This window comes from Macrobrachium rosenbergii, chromosome 54 (assembly GCF_040412425.1).
Source record: "Macrobrachium rosenbergii isolate ZJJX-2024 chromosome 54, ASM4041242v1, whole genome shotgun sequence".
Classification (NCBI taxonomy): domain Eukaryota; kingdom Metazoa; phylum Arthropoda; class Malacostraca; order Decapoda; family Palaemonidae; genus Macrobrachium; species Macrobrachium rosenbergii.
This window is the reverse complement of record NC_089794.1, coordinates 1,117,669-1,143,812: the sequence shown is the minus strand read 5'-3', so window position 1 is coordinate 1,143,812 and position 26,144 is coordinate 1,117,669. Positions and strand designations below refer to the sequence as shown.

Below are 26,144 nucleotides of genomic sequence, written 5' to 3'. Positions count from 1 at the left end.
CAGTTTCCCGAATTCGCTGTCACAGTCACCCTCTTTCGTCTACATACACTTGATACATGCCCTTCCATTCCACATTCGTCACACTTCGCTCTCGGTTCTGAACACATTCTCGCATAATGCCCATTCTTACCACAGTTACCACATATTACATTCACTCGGGTACCCCTACAACCATTAGCAACATGACCCACCTGTCCGCACGGTAGCATTTAACCCCTATCTTTCGTACACTCCCTTACCAAATGTCGGTTGCCCACACCGAAACACGTTCCTAAAGCCCACCTACACTCATTCTTTGTATGTCCTTCCTTTCCACATCTAAAACACTTCGCTCGACTTCCACTCACCGACCTTCCCCTTTGTACACTACTATCCCTAACCCGTCCAACCTGTTGTTCCCTTACAAACCCATCATTCATCCTCACTGGCACCTCCAAATTACTTGCTCTTACACTCCTATCTATTACACTATCGGCCATTCTCATTGGGCCCCTCAACACTGCATCCCTAAAGCTTCCGAACTCTGGTACTCTCTCATCTACCCCAGCCCTTACACTTACACTTCTGCTCTCTTTTATAACCCTGTCAAGCTCATAATCTTCTACAATTTCCAAAATTTCTTCCCAAGTCAACCTTTAATTCGTCCATCTTTTCTTCTCCTTCTGCTTCAAGTTCACAAATTCTCTAACTCCATCTGGCACTGTCCCTAACAACTTCCGTACTAACTCCTTACATTCATCTATCCCATCATCCCCAAACTTCTTCCTTGCCAACGTCTCCAGCCTACAAGCATACAGTGACAAGGTTTCCCAGCTTTCATTCTTGCCTCATCAAATTCATTCTTCCTCTTATACTTAACACTCGCTTTTTCATACGCCTCGCTTGCTCAACTAGTCTAGCTTTCACCTTGTCATACTCAACATCCCCACACTCATAATAACCCTATACATATCAAGTAAAAACCCAGTCAAATACTCTCCTAATTCTCGTGCCCACACTCTCTTACTTTCCCCATACTTATCCTGACAAAACCTTTCATACTCCCTAAAGAAATCATGCACATCCCTACTTCCATACTCATTATACTTTTCACACCGGGTACCTCCCTCACATACATAGCCTTTCTCACTTCTTTCTCACTTTCTCTCACTTTCGCTACTTTCGCTCTGTCCTTTCATACCCTCTTCCGAATACAAAGAGTCCACTTCTGCACTTACATTCATCTTACTCATTACACTCTTCTTCCCCTCTTTTTATCCACTTTTATCCACTCACCTCCATCCACCTCACTATCACTACTGCCTTCACCCTCTCCCTTCTTTCCTGCCTTTCCCACTTCCTTACCCATCTTACCAGTTTCCTTTCCCTTTCCCTTCTTCCCTTTTTCTTCCCCTGACTTATCCTTACTTTCCCTCCGTTCCTTCCCTTGCTTTTCATTCCCCTTTTTCTTACCCTGCCTCTCATTCCCTCGTTTCTTACTTCCTATTTCCATCTCACTTTCATCACTCACGCTTCCATTCACTTCTTCCTCCTTTTCTTTCTCTCTTGCCCCTTCACACGTTCCAGAGAACCTGCCTCCAACAGCCCCTTCCCCAAAAACACCCTTGAACATACCTTTCACCATTTCTTCCACACCTTTCATCATTCCTCCAACTTTTTATCCACCCTCTCTTCCATTTTCTCTTCTGACTCTTTCATCTCCCCTTTCATTTCTTCTTTTGCACTTCTTAGCATTCCCCATCTCCTCCAACTGACTCCTCAACTCCTCATTCTCACTCCTCAGCCTCCCATTCTCCTCCTCCAGCCTACCCTGGAGTTCCCTAGCCACTCGGAGTTTCTCTCTCAGTTTCTCTATCTCACTCATCCTGACCTCTTACTCTCACTCTACCCACCACAAACAATCCTAACGGCTATTATACAACAGCCCCATGTTGGGCGCCAAATTTATGTGGCGGAATTCAAACCCACAAACAAAACAACAAACAACACTCACCCTGATCTTCGGTTGCTGGAGATGGATAAAGGCAGTAATAACCACAACCAAACAACCACAAACACAACAAGGAAATACAAAAAAAAAAGAAACAGAACACACACACAAATAAACAGCACACCAACAAGAAGACCAACAACTCCCAGAAAAGCATACGACAAAAACTGTCCCACACAAGAACCACTGACCGGCACTAGCTCTGACTAAAGACTCTCAAAACCAAAAAAAAAAAACTCCCTCGACATTTGCACAGACAGACAGCACCGTAAACAACCTAACGACCTCATCCCTCTTCCAACAACCGAAGCACTCACTTACGACAATTACACACTCTCTCTCTCTCTCTCTCTCTCTCTCTCTCTCTCTCTCTCTCTCTCTCTCTCTCTCTCTCTCACAAAACGTTGGGAAATGCTAAATAAAAACAAATTTATTCATCCCTCTATATCAGAAAGGGGTCTTTTTGGTGCATATTTCCAGGAGGGTGTGGAGGGCATGCTCAGGGATGTTCAGGGATGGGGTGGTGGGGTCCCTATACACAGTCCAAGATCATCTGGATGGTCTCTTTGACAGGGACGTTGGTGAAGAGGGACTCCACATCCATCGAAGCAATACATCCTCTGGGGGGTGCTGCTCTTAAGGCCTCCAGGAACTCTGCTGATGACTTCAGGCTGTGGCTGCCCAGGACATAAGGGGTCAGGATGGCATTCAGCCTCTTAGCCAACTTGTATGTCAGGGCAGGAATTTGACTGATGATAGGGCGCAGGGGTGGTTACCTTACTTGTGCGTTTTAACATTCCCATAGATGTACCCCAGGTTATAGTCTCCTGTGATTGGTGGTAGGTGAAGGGCGTTAGAGGCGGCGTTGACCATCTCTACGATCCTGTTCGCCACACACCCGATCTCGTCGACAGGGTCTTTAGTAATTCTTCAGAATTTGGTAGTATCTGCCAGGATATTGTCAAACTTCTGTTGGTAGTCCTCGGTGTTTACAAGGACAAAAGCGACAGTCTTGTCGGCCCTACAAACAGTGATGTCTTCGTAGAGCCGGCAAGACTGCCGCTTTTGTCCTAATAAACACAGGACTACCATCAGAAGTTGGATGATATCCTGGTAGATGGTACCAAATTCCGAAGAATTACTAGGAACCCTGTCAACGAGATTCGGGTGGGAGATGAACAGGATTGTAGAGATGGTCAACGCCACCTCTAACGCCCTTCACCTACCACCAATCACGGGAGACTATGAGACTATGACCTTGGTACATCTACGGGAATGTCAAGACGCACAAGCAAGGTAACCCCCTTTGCCCCATCATCAGTCAGATTCCTGCCCCAACATGCAAGTTGGCTAAGAGGCTGAATGCCATCCTGACCTTATGTCCTGGGCAGCCACAGCCTGAAGTCGTCAGCAGAGTTCCTGGAGGCCCTAAGAGCGGTGCCCCCGAAGGATGTATTGCTTCGATGGATGTGGAGTCCCTCTTCACCAACGTTCACATCAATGAGACCATCCAGATGTTCTTGGACTGTGTGTATAGGGACCCCACCACCCCATCCCTGAACATCCCTTAGTATGCCCTCCATGCCCTCCTGGAAATATGCACCAAAAAGATCCCTTTCTCCAACCATCGTGGCCATATGTACATCCAGATCGGCGGGGTGGCGATGGGTTCTCCCCTTGGAGTCCTCTTTGCCAATTTCTATATGGGCACTGTGGAGCAAAGGTTATTCGAAGACATAGACCAGCCAAGGATGTACGTTCGCTACGGCGACGATACCTTCATCAGCGCTAGTTCGCAAGAGGAGATCAAGAACCTGAGGCGTGCTTTCCACAACCATAGCTGCCTCAGTTTCACCATCAAACATAGCCAAAACCGCTGCCTCCCCTTCCTTGACATCCTTGTGGAGCAGAGAGGCCTACACGAAGCAGACGAGCCTGGGCATGTGTATGAATGGGGCTAGCGAGTGTCCCGAGAGGTATAAGCGCTCCACCATTAGTACCTACGTCAGGAGGGCCCTCTTGCACTGTTCCTCCTGGAGTGACACACGGAGAAATGGAACGTGTAGTCCAGACCCTCGTCGACAATGGACACCCAAACTGGAATATAGAAGAGTCTATCGAGGCAAACATTGATAAATGGTACCAGCACGAACCTCGCCCCGATGCCCCTGAACTCACAGAGCTCTTCTATTAAGGACAATTTCATCATAAATATAAAGAAGATGAACGTGCCCTCAAGAACATCATCGAGGATAATGTCTGCCCCGTTAACCCCAATAAGAATATTCATCTGGTCATTTATCACGAGCAAAAAGATGAGCAGCCTGGTGGTGTGTAACAATCCAGCCCCCGCTCAGCAGGACCTCTTGAAGAAAACCAACGTGGTATACCAGTACTCATGCCTTGTCCTAGGATGCCTCGGTTCTTACATCGGTATGACCACCATGCGTTTCTCCAAGAGGATTTCCTGCCACGCCCAAGAGGGAGCCATCTTTAACCATGCCAGGACTGCCCATAACCAGAGAATTGCAAGAAAAGATATAATCATGAATATAGAAACAATTGACCAAACTACTGACCACTGCTGCCTGCACCTCTTGGAAGCATTGCACACTGGGAAGGAGAAACAAACCCTCAACATTGTGCAGGAAACTTTTCTCCTCCCCACGGCTGCCAGGAGACCTACATCAAGCGACCCCCATAGCGAATGAGTGAATCAAAATTCCGCATCTGAGGATCAAAATTCTCCCATTCATCCCCAGCACTACAATGCTACTTGCACGCAAGACGAGCCCCGAACATCAACATGGGAGAGAAGGCTCCTCCCGAGATGACCTGCCCCAGGCAGCCAATCATAATTCAGCACCGATCGAGACCCCCCTATAAATACCAACCCAAGTGCCTTGTTTCTCCAGATCTTGCTCAACCACATCCAGAGGATGACCAATGAGTTGGTCGAAACATGTCGATGGTACCATAACCTGAAGCAGAACCTGAATCCAGACGACGAAGGGTTCCACAGATTTCTGATTGAATACTTCAATAAAAGACTTCCCGCATTCCACACACTATCCTTTTTCCAATATGAATATTGGCCAGTTGCTGACCAACATCGCTGAGCCTGGAAAGCAAATTATAAGGAAAACAAAAGTACAGTGTAAGATAAATTCGCATAATACAGCCATCCTTTTTAATAAGACCTGTTTAAGAGAGGGTCTATTCCCTTCGAATAATACAGTAATAATAATAATAATGACAGTCTGGAGATGACACTTCATAATTGTAAAAATAGAGAATGTCATTTAAGGAACAGATGCCTCATTATCCCATCTTTCCCACAATTTAGATCTTCTTGCCTCACTTCTTAGGGTGCTTTGTATGAGCAAATTGCTGCTGCTTCTCAGTCGGGTGATTAGACTGGACATTGTTCACCTAACAGTGAATTTTAAATTATCCTGGCAGTTTTCTGTGAACATCTGCGTGGCAGAATGATAGCAAGGAGTGTTTGTGAGGCATCTCAGAATGTCATTTGAAGAACAGTGATACGTCTCATGGTCTCTCGGGTATAGTTCGTCCAAAGGGACCACCCATTTGTACTGTAGCAGTACGAGCGGAAGAGCAGCAGTTTCATGTCATGGTGACAGAGGGCAAACCTCCTTGCAATCATGTTGCCAGGTGCACATAACTTATGACGCCTCTGCTCTATGTCTGCTGTATCTTTTAGGTTGTTAGTGATAATGTGGCTCAAATACGGATATTCATGCACAAGTTCCAGACGATGACTTCCGAGGAAAATTGGTGATTCTGCAATATGCTTAAGTGATCTCGGGAGCAGCGACATACACTGGGTCTTGGTATCGTTGTATAGGATATCAAATTCCTCTGCATATTGGTGGCAGGTGTCGATGAGTTGCTGGAGACCTTGCACTGATGGGGAAATCAGAACCATATCGTCCACGTAACAGAGGTTTATTGTTGTTTCGCTGATAGTGCATCCGATTGGGAGAGTTAAGTTTGACATTCAGGGCATCTGTGTAAGTGTTAAACTGGTATGGAGAGAGAAATGCCCCCTTGCCAGAGCCCTTTTAGGGAGCCGAAGGTGTACGACAAGCCAATTAGATACAGAGGTGTGCATTGTCTGTGCAGTTTCAGGAAGAGCTTCTGGTAGTTTACTCTGTCAAATGCTTTTCTCACATCTACAAAACAGGAGAGGCTGATGATAAGTAATTGTTCAGCAGTTCTTTCAGGATGTACATGTAGGTGTCAGTTGAGTGGTTTGCTTTAAAGCCGAACTGGTTGTCAGTAGTGTGTAGAAAGGGCAGAAGTCTCACTAGAAGAATGGACTCAAGTATCTTCGGCACAATTGTAGCAGTTGTAATCAGGCGATAATTGCCAGGGTCAGCTGCATCCTTTCACTTGTTTTTTATTAATGGTATTGGTAACTCTTAAACGCCAAGCCTCTATTTACAAAAGTGTCTGCCGTATGCTGGTGCGGTTTGAGAGTCAGCGCCGAAGCGGAAAGAAAGTTTTTTTTTTAAAAATCACAGCACGCTTAGTTTTTAAGATTAAGAGTTCATTTGTGGCTCCTTTTTTTGTCATTGCCTGAAGTTCAGTATGCACCCATCAGAAATGAGAAAAAATATCATTGTCATATATAAATATTGGAATATATGACAGCACAAAAAAAAATTTTCATATATAATTGTATACAAATCGCGCTGTTAGCAAAACGGTTAAAGCTAATGAGTTTTTTTTTTTTTGAATTGTACACTAAATTGCAATAATTTTTGGTATATAACAAATTGTAAAACGATCAAAGCAACACAGAGAAAATATTATCACAAAATGATGCATGAATTCGTAATGAGCTGACGTAAAAAAAAAGTTTTTTTAAAAAATTCACCATAAATCGAAATATTGTGCTAGAGACTTCTCGTTTGTTGCAAAATGAAGGTAAATGATTGAATATTACTAGAATGTAAAAGTTATAGCTTACAATTACATTTTTTTACCATTTCAGTCAAGTCAAAGTTGACAGAAGGTTGAAAGTTTGGCACTTATCGTGATTTATATGAAAATATTTCAAAACTGATAAAAGCTACAACCATGAGTTATTTTTTGTTGTATTTTACATGAAATTGCGCACATTTGCATGTATAAAACATTTTGCAATGCCTAATAGAAAACGGTGCAAAAATTACGACAAAGTAACTAAAGAAATTCTGAGATTTTCAGCGTGGACGTAAGGAAAAAGTTTTTTTCAAAAATTCACCATAAATCGAAATATTGTGCTAGAGACTTTCCGTTTGTTGCAAAATGAAGGTAAATGATTGAATATCACTAGAATATTAGATTTTTGCTTACCAAAAATAAAAATATATATATATATATATATATATATATATATATATATATATATATATATATATATATATATATATATATATACATACATACATACATACACATTCATACATACACACACACATATATATAATATGTATATATTTGTTTTTGGTACAAATACATAACTAAAAGGAATGCAGGTGAAAACTTTTTTTTTTTTGCATAAAACGAAATAATATACAAAACACCAATAAATACAGATATATAAAAACTTGTAATAAATATAAAATTAAATATAAAATCAATGCAGAATATTCACTCGTAATCCTGACTCTTCGTTCTATTCTTGTTTTCTCCCTCCTCCATTGAAGAGTCTTGCATTTTTTTCCTCTAGACATGACGAGGTACAGGTGGAGGAGGGAGACGTGCCCTTACTGCAGATGGGCCACCCTTCCGTGGTCTGCTGCTCCCCCCAGTGTCCCTCGGGTAGGCGCACTCCAATATATGACCGCAGTGTGGTATTTGCAGTCACACTCCCCGATCCTGCAAAGTGCTACTTGCAGGTGCGACAGATGAACAGGGTGTCTCTTCTTCTGCCATTCATATGACACACCCGGCACCGTTTCTGCTTACGCCCTTCTAGGGGCTCCAGTGTGTGATCCCCTGCCTGCAGCCGATACACAGGGTCCACTATCCGACGGGACATTGGAATGTGAGGGAGAGTGGCAGCAGGGACAGGGACAGCAGGGGCGGCGGCAGCAGGGGCGGCGTCGGCAGGAGCAGGATGACCGAGGATTGGCCCTCCTAGCGACATCTGCCCTATCCTCTCGGGGCAGGGGGCCAGTGCTGGAAGGCCACTCCTCAGGATTAAAGTTTATGAGGGCATTCCCGGCCACCTCGAGAAACTGGATTTGGGACAACCACCGGGTGTCTGAAGTGTACTCACAGTAGAGGATGTAGGCATTCTGGAGGGCCAACTGAAGAAGGTATTTGAGGAGCTCCTGTGTCCACCTCCTGGTTCTCCTGGCAAAGGGATAATACTGGATGAGTTGATCAAAGAGGTCAACTCCTCCCATGTGCCTGTTGTAGTGCCCGATGACAGTAGGCCGTAGGCCATTGGATGCGAAACTCCTCATACGTAACTCGGCCCTGCCGACGTGTCTTCTTCCGCTGAACGACCTCTTCTTGGATGGGCTCATGACTGGTCGTAATCATGGGTACGAGTCGGACCCCCTTCCAACAGATGGCGAAGACATCTCCCTTCCGCCGCCACTCTGTCTCTCCTCTTGCCAGATGTTGCGGGTGGCTTCCGAACCTCTTGAGGACATTCGGGACCCCACGCACCAACCGAAGGGTACCACTGACGTGCACACCTGCTTCATACAGTTCCTGGGCCAGGGCTACCGAGTTATAATAATTATCCATAAACAGGTGGTATCCCTGGTTACGGAAACGATCCACAAGACCGAAGACAGTGACACGCAGCGTGGAGAAGACCCCGGAATATACAGAGAAGTCAACGACGTATCCAGTGTTGGATTCCGTAATAAAAAATAACTTCACACCATATTTCTTTGGCTTCTTGGGGTTGTACACTTTTATGCTTAGACGCCCTTTGTATGGCATCATCCCCTCATCCAAAGAAAGGTTCTTGGAAGGAACCACGAGAAACTGGCACCGTTCACGAATGTAGTCCAACACTGGGCGGACTAAGATGAGGCGATCTGGGTTATTCCGGGGTATGGCCCTTCGGTTGAAGGTGTTGAAATACCTGTCCAACACCAGGAAACTATCACGGGGCATAATGCCGGGCACACTGGGCGTACTTAAAAAAAAAATTCCGCCTCCAATATTGCCTGACGTCGGCAGCAGGCATCATTCCAAAAAAAATGTGGAGCCCCAAAAAATGCGCCATGTCCGTGAGGTTGCAGCCCCGCCATCGATACGACAACGTCGTCTGCAGTTCCTCACGGCAGTACCGAGCTTAATCCGCCGTCTCTGCAACGAGGTATTCCAGCAATTCCCGCGTAAGGAAGAGCTGAATGAACCCCAGTGCAGTGAGAGGCACAGGGACGGTCAGTCCAGGTGCTGCCCTGAATGGGTGCATGTTAGGTGGGGTGGGGTCCTCCAACCACCCCTCATCACTCTCGGACAAACGGCCTTCACCTAGGCTGCTGTGATGTTGCGACCGTCTACGGGCACATGCGCGTGCGTTGGCACGACCCCACCCCACTGGCCCATCTTCCTCACTTTCACCATCACTTTCTGTCTCGTTCCCACCAGCCACAATCGGTACCTCCTCCTCCTCCTCAGACTCTCCCTCATAAGCACTGAAACCACTGAACTCGGGTTCACTCTCATGCTGTGGCTCTCGTACGGACATTGGGGGCAAATACTCGTCATCACTGACATTGGGTGTGATGTCCTCATCACTAGATGACCAAATGACCAACTGCCATCAAAATGAGGACTTTCCACATGCTCTCGATCGAGCTCCAACAAGTACTCATCAATGTCCTTTTGTTGGAGGCCTCCCAAATGTTTACGAATGCCTCTCAGGACACCCCGATGTTTCCTAGGGGTTGTAAAAGGCACAGGGTACGGCCCTTGGCCCCTTTTGGCTACACGTGGCCGTACAACGCGGCGTTGAAAAGATGGGTCACCTTGGGTGTGGGGTCCCTCTCCAGCATCCAAATCTAAAACGCGCCTCACACGCTCACTACCGACAGGCAGTACGTGCCTTTCACGGTCCTGACGATGTTGGGATATCTCTGCAAACGTCCTATTGCGTCACAAACACGCTAACACTTGCACAAGTTCGGCAAAACACGAATGTGTTGAGAAATCACTCTCTGACGATGCATCGCTGATGCTTTGTAGTGGGAGAAGAAAGAAATTCGCGCATGCGCAGCTGGGTCACGCTTGTAAACAAAACAACACCATGATCCGTGAACTCCCAGCATCCCTCAAGGCGCGTGATTTAAAATTTTCCGCAAACTAGGCCTATAAGTATTTTTTCGTGAATATTTAAAAAGACTTTTTGCAGTCAACGTATTTTACGTCCACTTGGCACCCGACAGACAATTTTTGTCGACGTAAAATACGTCCAGTCGGCGTTAAAGGGTTAAGTGAACTAGGAGTAGGGAGTCTGGGAGAAACTGGTGAATTATGCACACAATGAATAGAGCAGCTAGCAAAATGTAAACTATCAGATGGCAGAATTTGAAAGCTTCAGCAGGTAGACCATCACAGCCAGGCAATTTATTATTAGGTAGGTTGTGTATGGCATCGCTGATGTTACCTGGCGTAATACAATCGGTGAAATGAAACTGAATATTGTCAGTAAGGAGGTTATTTACATCCCTTCAGGAGTCTTGATCATTTATGCAATTCAGGATAATGCTGAAGTGATCGCCCCACATTCTTGCAATAGCCTCGTCACCGACGGCTTCTCCTACTCTCTGTGATAGCTTTTTAGTTTTGGGATTTAGGGAATGAGTGTCTTTCCAAAGACAGGGGTAATCTCCAGATTCTAATTTTCTAGACATTGCATCAGCTCTTAGTTACTTTTCATTCAGTCTGCAGTGCTTAAGAGCAAGTTTGAACTACGCTCTTGCCTGCCTCATTAGCAGTGCAAAGTGTCCTTCCCTTGGGCTACCATTTTGCCTCCACAGTAAAAACATTTCTCTTGAATGTGTACAGTATATAGATCTTTAACCAAGTCAGTCCATCCAGGTATATTACGAGAGTTGCCTTAACGAGATCTAAAGGTATCCCTGCCGGAGGCAAGCATAGTGGAAATTATATTCGAATAGAATTCTTTGACATCTCTCCTGTGGTGGTCGTTTCTACATTTTGGGTTAGTGCACAATAAGGCATCTGCTGGTTCAACTATTGACCACAGTTTGGTTTCCGTGTTTCCCTAAAGGATCTGGTTTTCTGTTGGTTTTAAAATCCCAGTTAATAGCAGGTGGGTGATCAGTTAGGGGGTTCACGGTAGGATGGGATGGGGTACTGAATGACACCTGTAAGGGGATGCGATCATAGCCCATTGCAAAATCGTAGCTAATATCATTTCAAAGGTTAATACAGTAATAGGATAATAGCTTAAGGTGTATTTGATGTAGGATGCTAGTTTAAGGTATACATTTGGTGTTTGAAATTTTCAAGATAGGCAGTTATAAGCATTTTTAGGGGAGGTTACGCATCTCCCGCGAATATGGGGGTTTACTATATACCTTTCTACATTGCACTGATACTTTCCATTTATTCTGCTTTTCACTCTTCCCTTGTGACTGCCTGTTCAGTTTTTTGTCCTTAAAACTCTGACATGCTGTACATTTGGTTAGTGTGTTTGTCTGTATGCTAGCAAGATTGCATTAAAAAGTAGGGTGTTGATTTTTATGGAAAGTTTACTAAAAGGTGGGCCTGTGGAGGATCACATGACCATAATAAAAAGTATAACTCAGAAATTTAAAAATACCGTATGCATCTTGTTCTTGATGTTTCCATAAGTCAGCTCCACAGTATTATTATTATTATATTGTTATTAGGAAAAAGACCTTCTTTAACCCTTTAACGCCAACTGGACGTATTTTACGTCGACAAAAGTTGTCTATCGGGTGCCAAGTGGACGTAAAATACGTTGACTACAAAAAGTTTTTTTAAATATTCGCAGAAAAATACTTATAGGCCTCGTTTGCAAAAAATTTTAAATTGCGCCTTGAGGGATGCTGGGAGTTCATGGATCACGCTGTTGTTTTGTTTACAAGCGTGACCCAGCTGTGCATGCGCGAATTTCTTTCTTATCCCAAAAGAAAGCATCGGCTAACTCTGCTGAAAATCTCAGAAATTTCTTTAGTCACTTTGTCGTAATTTTTGCACCGTTTTCTATTAGCCTTTACATAAAGTTTTATATATGAAAATGTGCGCAATTTCATGTAATAAACAACAAAAAATAACTCATGGTTGTAGCTTTTATCAATTTTGACATATTTTCATATAATTCACGATAAGTGCCAAAATTTCAACCTTCGGTCAACTTTGACTTGACCGAAATGGTCGAAAAATGCAACTGTAAGCTAAAACTCTTACATTCTAGTAATATTCAATCATTTACCTTAATTTTGCAACAAACAAGAAGTCTCTAGCACAATATTTCGATTTATGGTGAATTTAAAAAAAAAAAACTTTTTCCTTACGTCCTCGCTAACTCTGCTAAAAATCTCTGAAATTCTTTAGTCACTTTGTCGTAATTTTTGCACTGTTTTCTATAAATCGTTACATAAAGTTTTATATATGAAAATGTGTGCAATTTCATGTAGAATACACCAAAATATAACTCATGGTTGTAGCTTTTATCTATTTTGACATATTTTCATATAAATCACGGTAAGTGCCAAAATTTCAACCTTCGGTCAACTTTAACTCAACCGAAATGGTCGAAAAATACAATTGTAAGCTAAACTCTTACATTCTAGTAGTATTCAATGATTTACCTTCATTTTGCAACAAACAGGAAGTCTGTAGCACAATATTTCAATTTATGGTGAATTTTTGAAAAAACTTTTTTTTACATCCGCGCGTTATGAATTCATGCATCATTTTGTGATAATATTTTCTCTGTGTTGCTTTGATCGTTTTACAATTTGTTTTATACCAAAATCATCGCAATTTAGTGTACAATACAACAACAAAAAATAGCTCATTAGCTTTAACCGTTTTGCTCACAGCGCGATTTGTATACAATTATATATGAAATTTTTTTTGCCCTGTCATATATTCCAATATTTATATATGATAATGATATTTTTTTTCATTTATGATGGTTGCATACTAAACTTCAGGCAGTGAGAAAAAAAGGAGCCAAAAATGAACTCTTAATCTTAAAAACTAAGCGTGCTGTGATTTTTTGAAAAAAACTTTCTTTCCGCCAACTCCCAAACCCCGCAGGCATACGGCAGACACTTTTGTAAATAGAGGCTCGGCGTTTAAGGGTTAATACAGGTTTTGTTAAACAAAATGGCAGTTTCAACAGCATTTGTTTTATATCGCTTCCCCAGCATCCGTGGAGGCTGCAACAGCATTCCTCCTGCATGTGTTGTTCCATTCTGCCAGGAGCTGGTTCTTCTCCATGATGAGAGTAGTTTTCTCTTGCTCCTTACTGGATAACTCCTGATGCAGGTGGGTCGTTCTGATGTTCGGGATGCCAGGGTGCTGCTGAAAATCTCGGTCTAGGTGCCATATACTTGTACAGTTAGGAAAAAGACTTTCTTTAGTACAGGTTTGTGAAACAAAATGGCAATTTTGCCTCCACGGATGCCGGGGAAGCGATATAAAATAAATGCTGTTGAAACTGCCATTTTATTTAACAAAACCTGTACTAAAGAAGGTCTTTTTCCTAATTTTACAAGTATACGGCACCTAGACCGAGATCTTCAGCAGCACCCCGGCATCCCGAGCATCAGAACAACCTGCCTGCATCAGGAGTTATCCAGCAAGGAGCAAGAGAAAACTACTCTCATAACGAAGAAGAACCAGCTCCTGGCAGAATGGAACAACACAAGCAGGAGGAATGCTGTTGCAGCCTCCACAGATACCGGGGAAGCGATATAAAATAAATGCTGTTGAAACAAAACCTGTATTATTATTATTATTATTATTATTATTATTATTATTATTATTATTATTATTATTATTATTATTATTATTATTATTATTATTATTATTATTATTATTATTATTATTATTCAGGAAATGAACCCTACTCATGTGGAACAAGTCCATACAGGTCATTGACTTGAAATTCAACCTTCCAAAGAATATGGTGTTCATTTGAAAGAAATAACAGAAAGTTATATGAAATATAGAAAGAAGAGATCAGTTATTAGAAAAGAAAAAATAAATTGGTAAATGTAAAAATGTAAGTAAATTATGAAATAGAAGGAGACTTGCTTGCTTTAGGGTAGAAATGCATTGCATTTTCACTTGGACTTTTGAGGTTCCAGTTTTTGAGTATTTATGGTTTTAATAGATACTGTATTTTGAATACTTCCCTTTTTGTTTAATTTCAGATGTTGAAACGTATTGCAGAGGTCAGAGGTGAAATGCATGAAATTCAGGTATCCAAAGTGGAAATCAAAAGCAAGTTTGATCAAGTTAATGTAGATGTTGCCTCATATGTGTCTAACATCAAAGCTGCTGAATTGGAGATTTTGGAGGTAAGATTATTTGCAGACATATTTTGTTCATCTGAAATGTTTATCTGTATAAATAATGCAAATTTAGCATAGTTTTGATTGCACATTAACCTTTGTAGATTCTGGGGTCTTGGCGAATTGTGTGTTGCATAAGACCCAGTTTTTGCTCCGCTGTTTAAGAACTTGGCAGTGCTCTTCTTTGGTCACTATAAAGTTTAAATGCAAGGATACTGATTTTAGTGTGATTGCGAGTTTGAATAGTTTTGCTTTCAGTATCCTCAAAAAAGCAAAACAAAAACATAAATTAGTGTTAAGAATTCTGTTTAATTAAACAATACAGAACTAAATAAATTAGCTATTTATTAGTTTATTATTTCTTTTTAATAGGTGAGATCTCTTCATGCTGTATTTCTCTCTATCCTTTCTTACTTCCTAATGAGCACCATATTCTTTGGAAGCTTGAATTTCAAGTTGATTGCCCCTGTGGGCTTCTTCCATAAGAATAGTGTTCATCTTCTGAATAATGATATAATAATAATAATAATAGTTTATTACTGTTGTTGCCAGCTGTTTCACTATAAAATATAATGCAAAGGATAGAAAATGTTTTGTTGTTTTCCATCAGCCCTTTTGATACTAACCAAGGCAATGCTTCCAGTTTTCCAGCTCCGCTGGCTTCACCATCCAGATAGCCTTCAGAGTACAGTATTCAGTATTAACTCGGTTATCTGCAGTAATGTACAGTACATCCAAGTACCTTATGGATATCGGAAGTTTACTAATATGGTTAAAAAAAACACTGTGGATGGAAGATGACTGTTTTAACATTTTCTTCTTATTTTATCTCTAGCGTTCTGGATGTGCTAATAAACAATACTGTACATAATACAGCGTATGGTTCTGTATACAAAATAAAAATCTAACAGCAGTATATAGTATTTAAAATGTAAAATTAAAAATTCTCTCTCTCTCTCTCTCTCTCTCTCTCTCTCTCTCTCTCTCTCTCTCTCTCTCTCTCTCTCTCTCTCTCTCTCTCTCTCTCTCTCTTTGTGAGAATGCTGAAGCTGCTTATGTGGGCCAGACTTCAGATTTTTTTTTCTATAAAGAATGATCCTAAGAGAGAAAGGTAAAGGCAAGTAAAGCATATACTGCAGTTGAACTCCATGGTGCATACAGTCAACCCCCGGTATTCGCAGGGGTTAGGGACCACGGCCACCCACGATAAGTTGAACCCCAAGCTTTTATAACTCCCTATTTTAATAGTTCAAACACCAAATATACCTTAAATTATCATCCTAAAACACTTTAGGATCATTTCAGAGTCATCTTACATTACTGTACCCTTAAAAATATGTAGGCAATCCCCAAGTTACGACGGTTTGGTCTTAAGTCAATCCCGTCTTACAATGCTTTTTAAAAATACTCATAAAAAATTCGTCTCCGAAGTTAAGGCGATGTTAGGCTGGGTACTAGTTTCTGAGCTCCCTCATGTAACTAAGTAAGTGTTGCCATCCTTCCAGTGTGCAAGCCAACCAAAGGATTAAAGATAGGGCTGTCATAACTTTTTTTCATTTTTATAAATTTTTTTTCAAGTGAACCCTTAAACGCCGAAGCCCTATTTACAAAAACGTCTCCCGTATGCCGGCGGCGTTCGGGAGCTAGCGCCAAAGCGGAAAAAAAGTTTTTTTCAAAAAATCACAGCACGCTTAGTTTTTAAGATTAAGAGTTCATTTTTGGCTCCTTTTTTCTCATTGCCTGAAGTTTAATATGCAACCATCAGAAATGAAAAAATATCATTATCATATATAAATATTGGAATATATGAAAAAAAAAAAACTCGTATATAATTGTATACAAATCGTGCTGTAAGCAAAACGGTTAAAGCTAATGAGTTCATTTTTTTTAGTTGTATTGTACACTAAATTGCAATGATTTTGGTATGTAACAGATTGTAAAACGATTAAAGCAACACAGAGAAAATATTATCACAAAATGATGCATGAATTCGTAACGTGCGGACGTAATAAAATGTTTTTTTAAAAAATTCACCATAAATCGAAATATTGTGCTAGAGACTTTCCAATTGTTTCAAAATGAAGGAAATTGATTGAATATTACTAGACTGTAAGTTTTTAGCTTACAATTGCATTTTTTTACCATTTCGATCGAGTTAAAGTTGACCGAAGGTTGATTTTTTTCTATTTATCGTTATTTATATGAAAATATTTCAAAAATGGTAAAAGCTGAAAGCATGATTTATTTTTTGTTGTATTCTACATGAAATTGCGCACATTTTGATGTATAACGCTTTATGTAACGAATAATATAAAACGGCGAAAAAATGACAACAAGGTGACTCAAGAAATGCTAGGATTTTTAGTGGAGTTCGCGTGCGCGGATGGAAGGAAAAAGTTTTTTCAAAAATTCACCATAAATCGAAATATTGTGCCAGAGACTTTCGGTTTGTTGCAAAATGAAGGTAAAGGATTGAGTGTTACTAGAATGTAAGAATTTTGGCTTACGATTGCGTTTTTCGAGCATTTCGATCGAGTTAAAGTTGACCGAAGATTGATTTTTTTCTATTTATCGTTATTTATATGAAAATATTTCAAAAATGGTAAAAGCTAAAAGCATGATTTATTTGTTGTTGTATTCTACATGAAATTGCGCACATTTTGATGTATAACACTTTATGTAACGAATAATATAAAATGGCGAAAAATTTATGACAATGTGACTCAAGAAACGCTAGGATTTTTTGCGGAGCGAAGGAAAAGTTTTTTTCAAAAATTCACCATAAATCGAAATATTGTGCTGGAGACTTTCTGTTTGTTGCAGAATAAAGGTAAATGATTGATTGATACTAGAATGTAAGAATTGTGGCTTACAATTGCGTTTTTCGAGCATTTCGGTCGAGTCAAAATTGACCGAATGTTAAAATTTTGTCAGTTATCGTGATTTAAATGAAAATATTTCAAAACTGTTAAAAGCTAAAAGAATGATTTATTTTTTGTTGTATTCTACATGAAATTGCGCACATTTTGATGTATAACACTTTATGTAACGAATAATATAAAACGGCGAAAAAATGACGACAAGGTGACTCAAGAAATGTCAGGATTTTCAGTGAAGGAAAAAGTTTTTAAAAAAAATTTACAGATGCCCCTCAGGACACCCCGATGCTTCCTAGGGGTTGTAAAAGGCACGGGATGTGGTCCTTGGTCCCCTTTGGTCACACGTGGCCGCACAACACGGCGTTGAGAAGCTGGGTCATCTTGGGTGCTTGGTCCCTCTCCAGCATCCCAGTCTAAAACTCGTCTCACACGCTCACTACCAACAGGCAATATGCGCCTTTCACGGTCCTGACGACGTTGGGACATCTCTGCAAACGTCCTGTTGCCTCACAAATACGCAAACACTTGCCAAAGTTCTGCAAAACACGGATGCGTCAAAAAATCGCTCTCGGACGATGCGGTGCTGATGCTTTCTGGTAACGGGAAGGAGGAAATCGGCGCTGATACGCTGGCGTCTGGGTGACGCTTATAAACAAAACAACAGCTTGATCCGTGAACTCCCAGCATCCCTCAAAGGCGTGATTTAAAACCTTTTTGCAAACTAGGCCTATAATTATTTTTCCGTGAATATTTAAAAAAGCATTTTTAGTCGACGTATGGTACGTCCACTTGACACCCAACAGACAATTTTAGTCGATGTATGGTACGTCCAGTAGGCGTTTAAGGGTTAAGATCTGACTTAAGTCAGATTCAAAATAAGTCTCCATCATAACTCGGTGACTGCCTGTATAAGGCTTACAGCTAAGAGTGAACACTCCTACAAATTTTACTGCTCTTACCAAGACGAAAATTAATCAAGTTATCCCTATACTCTACATATTCAGGCACACACATTTTCTTTGATACAGTATTGAAGCCTTACCATTTTCTTTTAATATACTAGATAGAGGTGACAGTGGTATATTAACCCTTAATGGATGGGAATCCTCAGGTGAGTATGTATAACAGGTTTTGAGTGATGGATGGGAATCCTCATATGAGTAATCATATTTTCCGCCGTACTGTTTGAATGAATTTAGCGGGAAAGATGTTCATAGCACTTCAACAGCCCATAAATGACTTATTGCAACTCTAAGCTCATCACAGGAGAGACATCGATCAGTATGTCTTGAGGTTTCAGAGAGGAATGTACTGCCTCTCTGCACCTCCAGGGAGTCTTTTTATTTATTTGCTCATAAATATACCCTGGGATTGCTGTTGGTTTTAGTTCTTATCTTTTATGATAGTATGTCAGCTATAGTTGTAATTTTGCAAAGAAATATTAGAAGAGACATGTATACTTCACAAAAAGTTACTGCAACTCCCCATCTCGGTAAATCTCGTAAATATTTTACAACAAATATATTCAGAATTTGTTACTGATTTTAGTTCTTATCTTTTATGATATTGTGTGAGCTGTAATTATGATTTTACAAAATAAAGTAAAATAAATTATTAGAAAAAACTTGCATAACTTGGTAAAATTAACATTTCTGAGTCCAGTCCCGTGTCAGCCGGTGAAATTCCATTACAGCACGAATTTCTAGGTATAACAATGCTAGATATACCAGAGAAAAGAGCTTACAGGAAAGCTGGGGTTACTACCCCAGTCGAGCGTCTTCTAGGAAGACGTCGGTATAATGAAGGGTGAGTGAAATACCACTACCACGGAAATATACTCGAAAGATCTCTCCTTATCAAAACCCCGGAAAAGAGCGGTGAGCCTTTACAGCCCCACACTCAACACCCGCCAGGACGGCGACACCAGCGCCACCTACTTCATTCCATTTTCTAGCACGGGACAAATTCGTTTCTTTTGTGTGCTCGTCCCCTTATTTGGATTGTTTTCTACATCTACGATGGCATCGAGCACCTTTTCCATCTCTAAGTTAAGTACCATCTTCTTGTGGGGTTTTTGTTCTGTTTTATTGGCTGTTTTGGTCTCGTGTTTTCATAAATATTGAGATCTTATTATGACGCCACGGCGTCCCCCGCCAGCCATGTCGACGGTCGAAATGTTTACTCCTTCTGTTCTTTCGGTTGGAGTTGTCTCCTCGTCGTTATAGATAGATTTTAACCCCTTGATTCCCTTCCTGGTGGTTCCTTGCGGTGGCTCCCCTCCCTTTTTGGTTTTCGATTTACATTATCGGCCTATCGGCCTTTATTAGGGTGATGCCCCGTCCAAGTATCCCCCCCCCAGGTTGGGTTCATTTTCATTTTGGTCTCAAGTAGGCTATTATTTTATACTTGAAGATGGTGCTCTTCTTTTATTTTTAGTATATTTATTTATTTTTATTGTTTTTGGTTGTGTGGTTTGCCTCTGGTGGTAGCGGCAGCTCCAATCTGCCGCTCCCCCGAGGTAGGCTACGCTCCCTATTGAACATATTTTGATTTTAATTGTTTATGTGTGATGGTATTTTGTGGTGTAAGCTTGTTTGCTTCCATCCCCTTGCCCTGGGTGCGGAGATCAGGTTGAGGGAGTTTTGGTTGCTGTTTCCTCCGGGGTCGTTTTTCGGTGGGTAGAGTGAGCCCCTTAGTTCTCTTCCTCCATTTGGGGGAATCGAGTTCTTTGGATGTGTTTCCTCTAGGCTAGTCGCCTCCTTACCCCCCCCTTCTCGATCCCGGTTGGCTCTCGGCACAAAATTTCTCTCCCTGTTGCTTCCTCCTCCCCTTTTACACTCCTTCCTCTTTCCTAACCTATACTAGGTTAGGCCCATATTAGGCTTCGCCTAGGAAGGAGTCGGGCTTCGGGTTGCGTAGCTCCCTGGAGTAGGCTACCCTTCCAAGTTCATTTGGAGGGAAGGATGCAGTTGAGCGGGTGACATGTTTCTCCCTGTCTCCTGTCCCCTTCCGGGTAGCCTACTTCTCTCCACTGCTCCACCCCCCCCCCCCCCCCCCCCCCAGCCTTGCGACTCGTGCGGGTGACGCTAGATGGCGTTTTCTCCGAGTTCAGGGACTCCTCCTATTGGTAGAGGGATTTGCTCCCTCCCATACCGTCCCTAAGCTTCGCTGTGGTGGGGTTGGTGTTTTGTTGCTCGAGCGTGTTCGAATCACTTTCTCATACCTCTCGTCTCCCATCGGGCTACGTAGTTAGGGTGAAATGTGTTGCTCCGTCTTATGTTATGAACATACTGAGCACTTTACCCGTCTTGTTTCTCCGGCGGGGAGGTAAGGGTGGGAAGTTTCTATATCATGTAAGGGAAGCGGACCCCTCCGGTCTCCGGAGTATTTACCATCACTTGTTATTATTATTATTATTTTTTATTTTGTTTTTAATTTTAGATAAATCTGTTTATCCACAGGAGTTTGCTCCTTTATTTATTTTATATATACGTGAGTCCGGTCCGACACCCGGGGGCTCCGCCGTTATTTTTCTGGCAGCCCTTATGGTTAGTTCCTGGTTTCTCGTTCCTTCATTCCCCGGAGTCCTCCGGGGTCTGAAACCCTTACCTTCCACTCTGTGCATTTAGAGCTTATTGGCCCAGTTTATCATAGGGAGTTCTTCTCTGCCGGAGTATTCCGGTTGTAGTTGAGTTTCCTGGCCTTGCCAGCTTTAAATTGCTTAGGGTGTGAGGTTCATGTACTTTTGTTCTTACAGACTGTTCGCTGTGAGGAGCCGGGGTGTACCGCCTCCCTTCAACAACCCTACGGGCACGTAGTGTGCCGGACCCACGCCGGTTGTGCGGTCCGTCTTGACGACCTGGTTGTTTGGCACCCCGATGGTTGTGAGGTTTGCTTTGCTCTCTGCTCAACCATCCAGGATGAGTCGGTAAGTGACAGTCTTTTTTCCCCCGGTTCATGCTCCTCATATTGTATATTGTTTAAAACCGTCCGGGAAGCCCTCAAGAAGTCCTCGGCCTGGGTGGCCAGGTTGAGGACTTGTTTTTACCCTCGACGCCAGGTTGAGGGACTTGCTTTACCCCGGCGCACGGGTGGCGGCTGCAGTGCCTGAAGATCTTGCCACCCCAATCATCCAGCAAATCCGGGATGCGACCCAGCCACCTCAAGTGGATATCCTATACGCCGAAGTCTCGGAGGATGTTGCCGCCTTGGATCTCAACCTGGAACCAATGAATACGGAGCCGGACCAGGTGGTAAGTGGTGAGGTAAGTGAGGATGTTGGGGCGGGCCCCCTTGTTTGACTCCCCTGCTTCATCAGTATCTTCATTTGCAGGTTTTGTGAAGTCTTCCTCCTTGGGTGATAGAGCTCCGTCTGCTATGCCCAAGTTGAAGTTGAAGACTTCATGGAAGGCGAAGGGCTACAAGTCCTCGACTTCCAAGAAGGCATCGCCCTTCCCCCCGTCGAAGGCTAAGGTTTCAGGACCGGTAGCCTCCGGGAGCAAATCTAGTTCCTCCGGCAAAGGCGCGAGTAAGAGGGCTGCAAAACCAAGCCCTCCTCGCCAGCCTTCTTTCGATGCACAGGCCCTTGCCACTGAACTTTACAAAAAGTTTACGGAGGACCTAGATTCTAGGTTTGAAAAAATCACCGATAAGTTTGCCAATTATGATAACATACTGGCAGGTTTGGCTCGCCCACCTCCGGCAGAACCACAGTATGCTATCCCGACACTGCGGACCTCCCACCGTTCGATGTCGGTAACCCTTGGCGCTTCAGAGACCGGGCCATCCAACATGATGGCAAACTTACAGTGGAGGGTCTGGGCACGAGACGGTTGGAGGAATTGGAGTTCTTCCCCCGATCTCTTGCCCCCTTATCCAGGCTTTGTGAGGCTCACAGAAGAAGCCTGGATTCGGTCAGACAAGGTTCCTAGGGAGACTGTCATCATCCCTAGGGACCAGGCTCAGTCGGCTCTCCTGCGCACTCTGACGGAGTGGCAGACAGAAAACACGAAATTGACCCCTTTCAAGGGCAATTTTACGATGTTCGCCCTGGGAGAAGACCTTCCCACCCCTTGCTTGGACAAAGTTGCTCTGGCTACGGCCCGAGCATGCTTTGATGGTAATCCCTTACCACAATTAAGGGAAACAGATCCTACTTCCCTGGTATTCCCAGGAAGTAATGAGTTCTGGGTGGACGCCCCGTCCACTTTCACCGTCGGGAAGCTGGACCCCCTCTGCGCTTCCACGCAGTTTAGTGAACAGCTCCCTAAGCTGCCGGAATCCTTATTGAAGGCGGAGTTTGAGGCCCGGACTAAGTTAGCCCGGTCCTTGAGCTCCGGCTGTCTTACAGAAGCTACTGCCGTCTCCTGCTCAGACGAACCCTTTTCCAGGTTCTAGCTAAGTCCTTCCTGGCGAGCTTCCAGTCGGACTTGCATGAGTTCATCATGGCCAGACTGGAGTGCAGGAAGTTCATCTTTGCTGATGCTACCATCCGCCACGAGCCTAACAAGCTCATTAAAAGCTCGATCTGGGGACCTAACCTCTTCCCTGAAGACGAGGTTACATCCGATATGTCTGAGGCTACACGGGCCAATCAGAGTCTGCGCTCTCACTGGGGCATTTCCGCTTATAAGCGCAAGACCCCAGAATCGGCCGGCCCCCAGACGAGAGGAGGCAAACGCTTCAGGAGGCATAAGAGGCCCCATCAGGCGGTAGTCCAAGCCGTCCCGGTCTCAGCAATGGCCCAACCATCTACTTCTAAGGCCCACCCCCAACAATACGTGTTGGTCCAACCAGCGGCGCCCTCTTATGTGACCTCACCAGCATACAACCCTGACACATGAGGGCCGTGGGTTCTTTCACGGCCTCAATAGGGTTGCAAGGGGAGGAAGGGCAAAGTCCCCACAGAGGAAGGTCTAACACCACCCCAAGAGGAAGACCTGGACGTGGTAGAGGGAATAAACCCGCTCCCTCCCACTGAGAGAACACAGGTAGGCGGTCGCCTGTATTGGTTCAGGGACCAATGGACCTTCAGCCCTTGGGCACACAGCATTGTGTCCAAGGGACTGGGGTGGAGCTGGATCAAGAACCCTCCCCTCTAACCAGATTTTACCAGCCACCCACATCAATCCTACAGGATTATGTGAACAGAATTGCTCAACAAACGAGCAATAAAGAAAGCAAGGCACCTAAAGTTTCAAGACAGGCTATTCACTGTTCCCAAAAAGACTCCGATCAGCAAAGAGTGATCCTGGATCTGTCGCGTCTAAATCTCTACATAAAATGCGACAAGTTTTCGCATGCTTACGGTAGCTCAGGTACGGACTCTACTTCCGGCGTGGGGCCGTCACCACCTCTATCGATCTTTCAGACGCTTATTATCACGTCCCGTTTGCGCGGAACTTCTCTCAGTTCCTCGGTTTCAGACTCTGGGGAATCAAGCCTACTCCTTCAGGGTCATGCCCTTCGGTCTGAACATTGCACCCAGGGTATTCACCAAGCTGGCGGACACGGTAGTACAGCAGCTCCGGTCCCAAGGAATATCCCTAGCAGCGTACCTAGACGATTGGATAATCTGGGCACCAACTGTTCCGGAGTGTCAGGAGGCCACGTCCATAGTCATCAATTTCCTAGAGTCACTAGGTTTTCAGCTGAACAGAGAGAAGTCCCGCCTGACTCCGGAGTCCCGGTTTCAGTGGCTGGGTCTCCAGTTGGATCTGTCCTCCCACACGTTACCTCTCCCGCCTCCCAAGAGGAAAGAGATAGCATCTCTCACCAAGAGATTTCTCAAAAATCCATCGGCATCCCGTCGATCCCAAGAAAGAGTCCTCGGGTCTCTTCAATTTGCCTCAGTGACAGACCTGCTCTTGAAAGCCAAATTAAAAGACATAAACAGAGTGTGGCGGAGTCGAGCAAATGTCAAGCTCAGAGACAAGGTCTCTCTCTATCCTCGAATCTTAAAGACAAGACTGCGGCCTTGGACCACAGTCAGGGGCCTGTCCAAAACAGTTCCGCTTCAATTTCCCCTCCGGCACTAGTTATCCACACAGACGCTTCTCTAAGCGGCTGGGGATATTCACCAAAACAGAAAGTACAAGGAACGTGGTCCACAATGTTTCAGCAGTTCCATATAAATACCCTGGAAGCTATGGCGGTCTTTCTAACTCTGAAGAAAATCCGCCCCCCCCAACCGGATTCATATCAGGCTGGTGTTAGACAGCGCAGTGGTAGTTCATTACATCAACAGGGGCGGCTCCAAATCAGGTCGAGTAAACCAAGTAATGGTAGCTATCTTCTCCCTGGCGAACAAGCACGGCTGGCACCTGTCAGCCACCCACCTAGCGGGAGTACGGAACGTGGTGGCGGATTCCCTGTCCAGGACTACTCCGTTGGAGACGGAGTGGTCCCTGGATGCGGAATCTTTCAAATGGATTTGCCGCCGGGTTCCGGGCCTCCAAGTGGATCTGTTCGCAACGGAGAGCAACTTCAAGCTCCCCTGTTATGTGGATGATTAACCTGGACCCTCAGGCATTCGCCACAGACGCAATGACAGTAGATTGGAACAATTGGGAGAAGATTTATCTGTTCCTCCAATAAATTTACTGCTGAAAGTATTACACAAACTCAGGACATTCAAGGGTCAACCAGCCCTAGTAGCCCCTACTGGCCGAAGAGCAATTGGTTCCCTCTCCTTCAGGAACTGGGATTACGGAGTCTTCGGATTCCCAAGCCCATTCTGACCCAGACAGTACAAACCAAGACTGTGCCAGCTTCCTCAAGGATTCAGAATGCCCTAGTTTTATGGACTTTATAAAATTCGCAGCCCAAAAAGGAGCGAACATTGACCCTGTCAACACTCTGTTTTTAGAATCAGATAAAAGAGATTCTACTCTTAGACAGTATGACTCAGCAGTAAAAAAATTAGCCTCCTTCCTGAAAGCATCTGAAGCCAAAATCATGACGACTAATTTAGGAGTTTCCTTCTTTAGGTCACTGTTTGAGAAAGGCCTGGCTCCCGCCACTATTACCACAGTCAAGTCGGCATTGAAGAAAGTATTTCTTTACTGGCTTTAAAATCGACCTTACAGATTCCTATTTTTCATCCATCCCCAGAGCATGCGCTCGTCTGAGACCAGTATCACGTCCACATTCGGTTACGTGGTTTCTCAATGACGTCCTTAAGTTAGCATCAGAGTTGGATAACTTTCATTGCTCTTATCAGGATCTGTTAAGGAAGACATTATTTTTGATTAGCTTGGCTTCAGGTGCTAGAATCTCAGAGCTGTCGGCTCTCACTAGAGGTGATAGTTTTGTTAACTTCCTCCCATCTGGAGAGGTCCTCCTTTCCCCTGACCCTAGATTTTTAGCTAAGAACGAAGACCCACAGGACAGGTGGTCTCCTTGGAAGGTGGTGCCCCTTCCTCAAGACCAATCTTTATGTCCAGTTTATACACTTAAATCTTACCTTTTAAGAACTCACAGAGTAAGTCGGGTCCTCTTTTTATCAGGGAGAAAGGTGGTACTCTTTCTCTGAACGCTATAAGGCAACAAATTCTGTATTTCATTAAACAAGCCAACCCAGACTCAGTTCCTAAAGTTCATGATATTCGAGCAGTTGCTACTTCTATTAATTACTTTCATAATATGGACTTTTCTGAGTCCAGTCCCGTGTCAGCCGGTGAAATTCCATTACAGCACGAATTTCTAGGTATAACC

The 26,144-nt window shown here is 43.5% G+C and overlaps 1 protein-coding gene across 7 annotated transcripts in view; it reads left to right on the top strand.

The window, feature by feature from the left end:
* Positions 1-26,144, top strand: part of LOC136834724 (kinetochore protein Nuf2-like) — a 410,975-nt gene that overhangs the window by 274,044 nt on the left and 110,787 nt on the right. For all 7 annotated transcript variants that reach the window (XM_067097303.1, XM_067097308.1, XM_067097307.1 and 4 more), the window contains one exon: positions 14,410-14,556. In XM_067097303.1, coding sequence (XP_066953404.1) covers positions 14,410-14,556 — 147 coding nt within the window. The remainder of the gene's footprint in view (positions 1-14,409; positions 14,557-26,144) is intronic.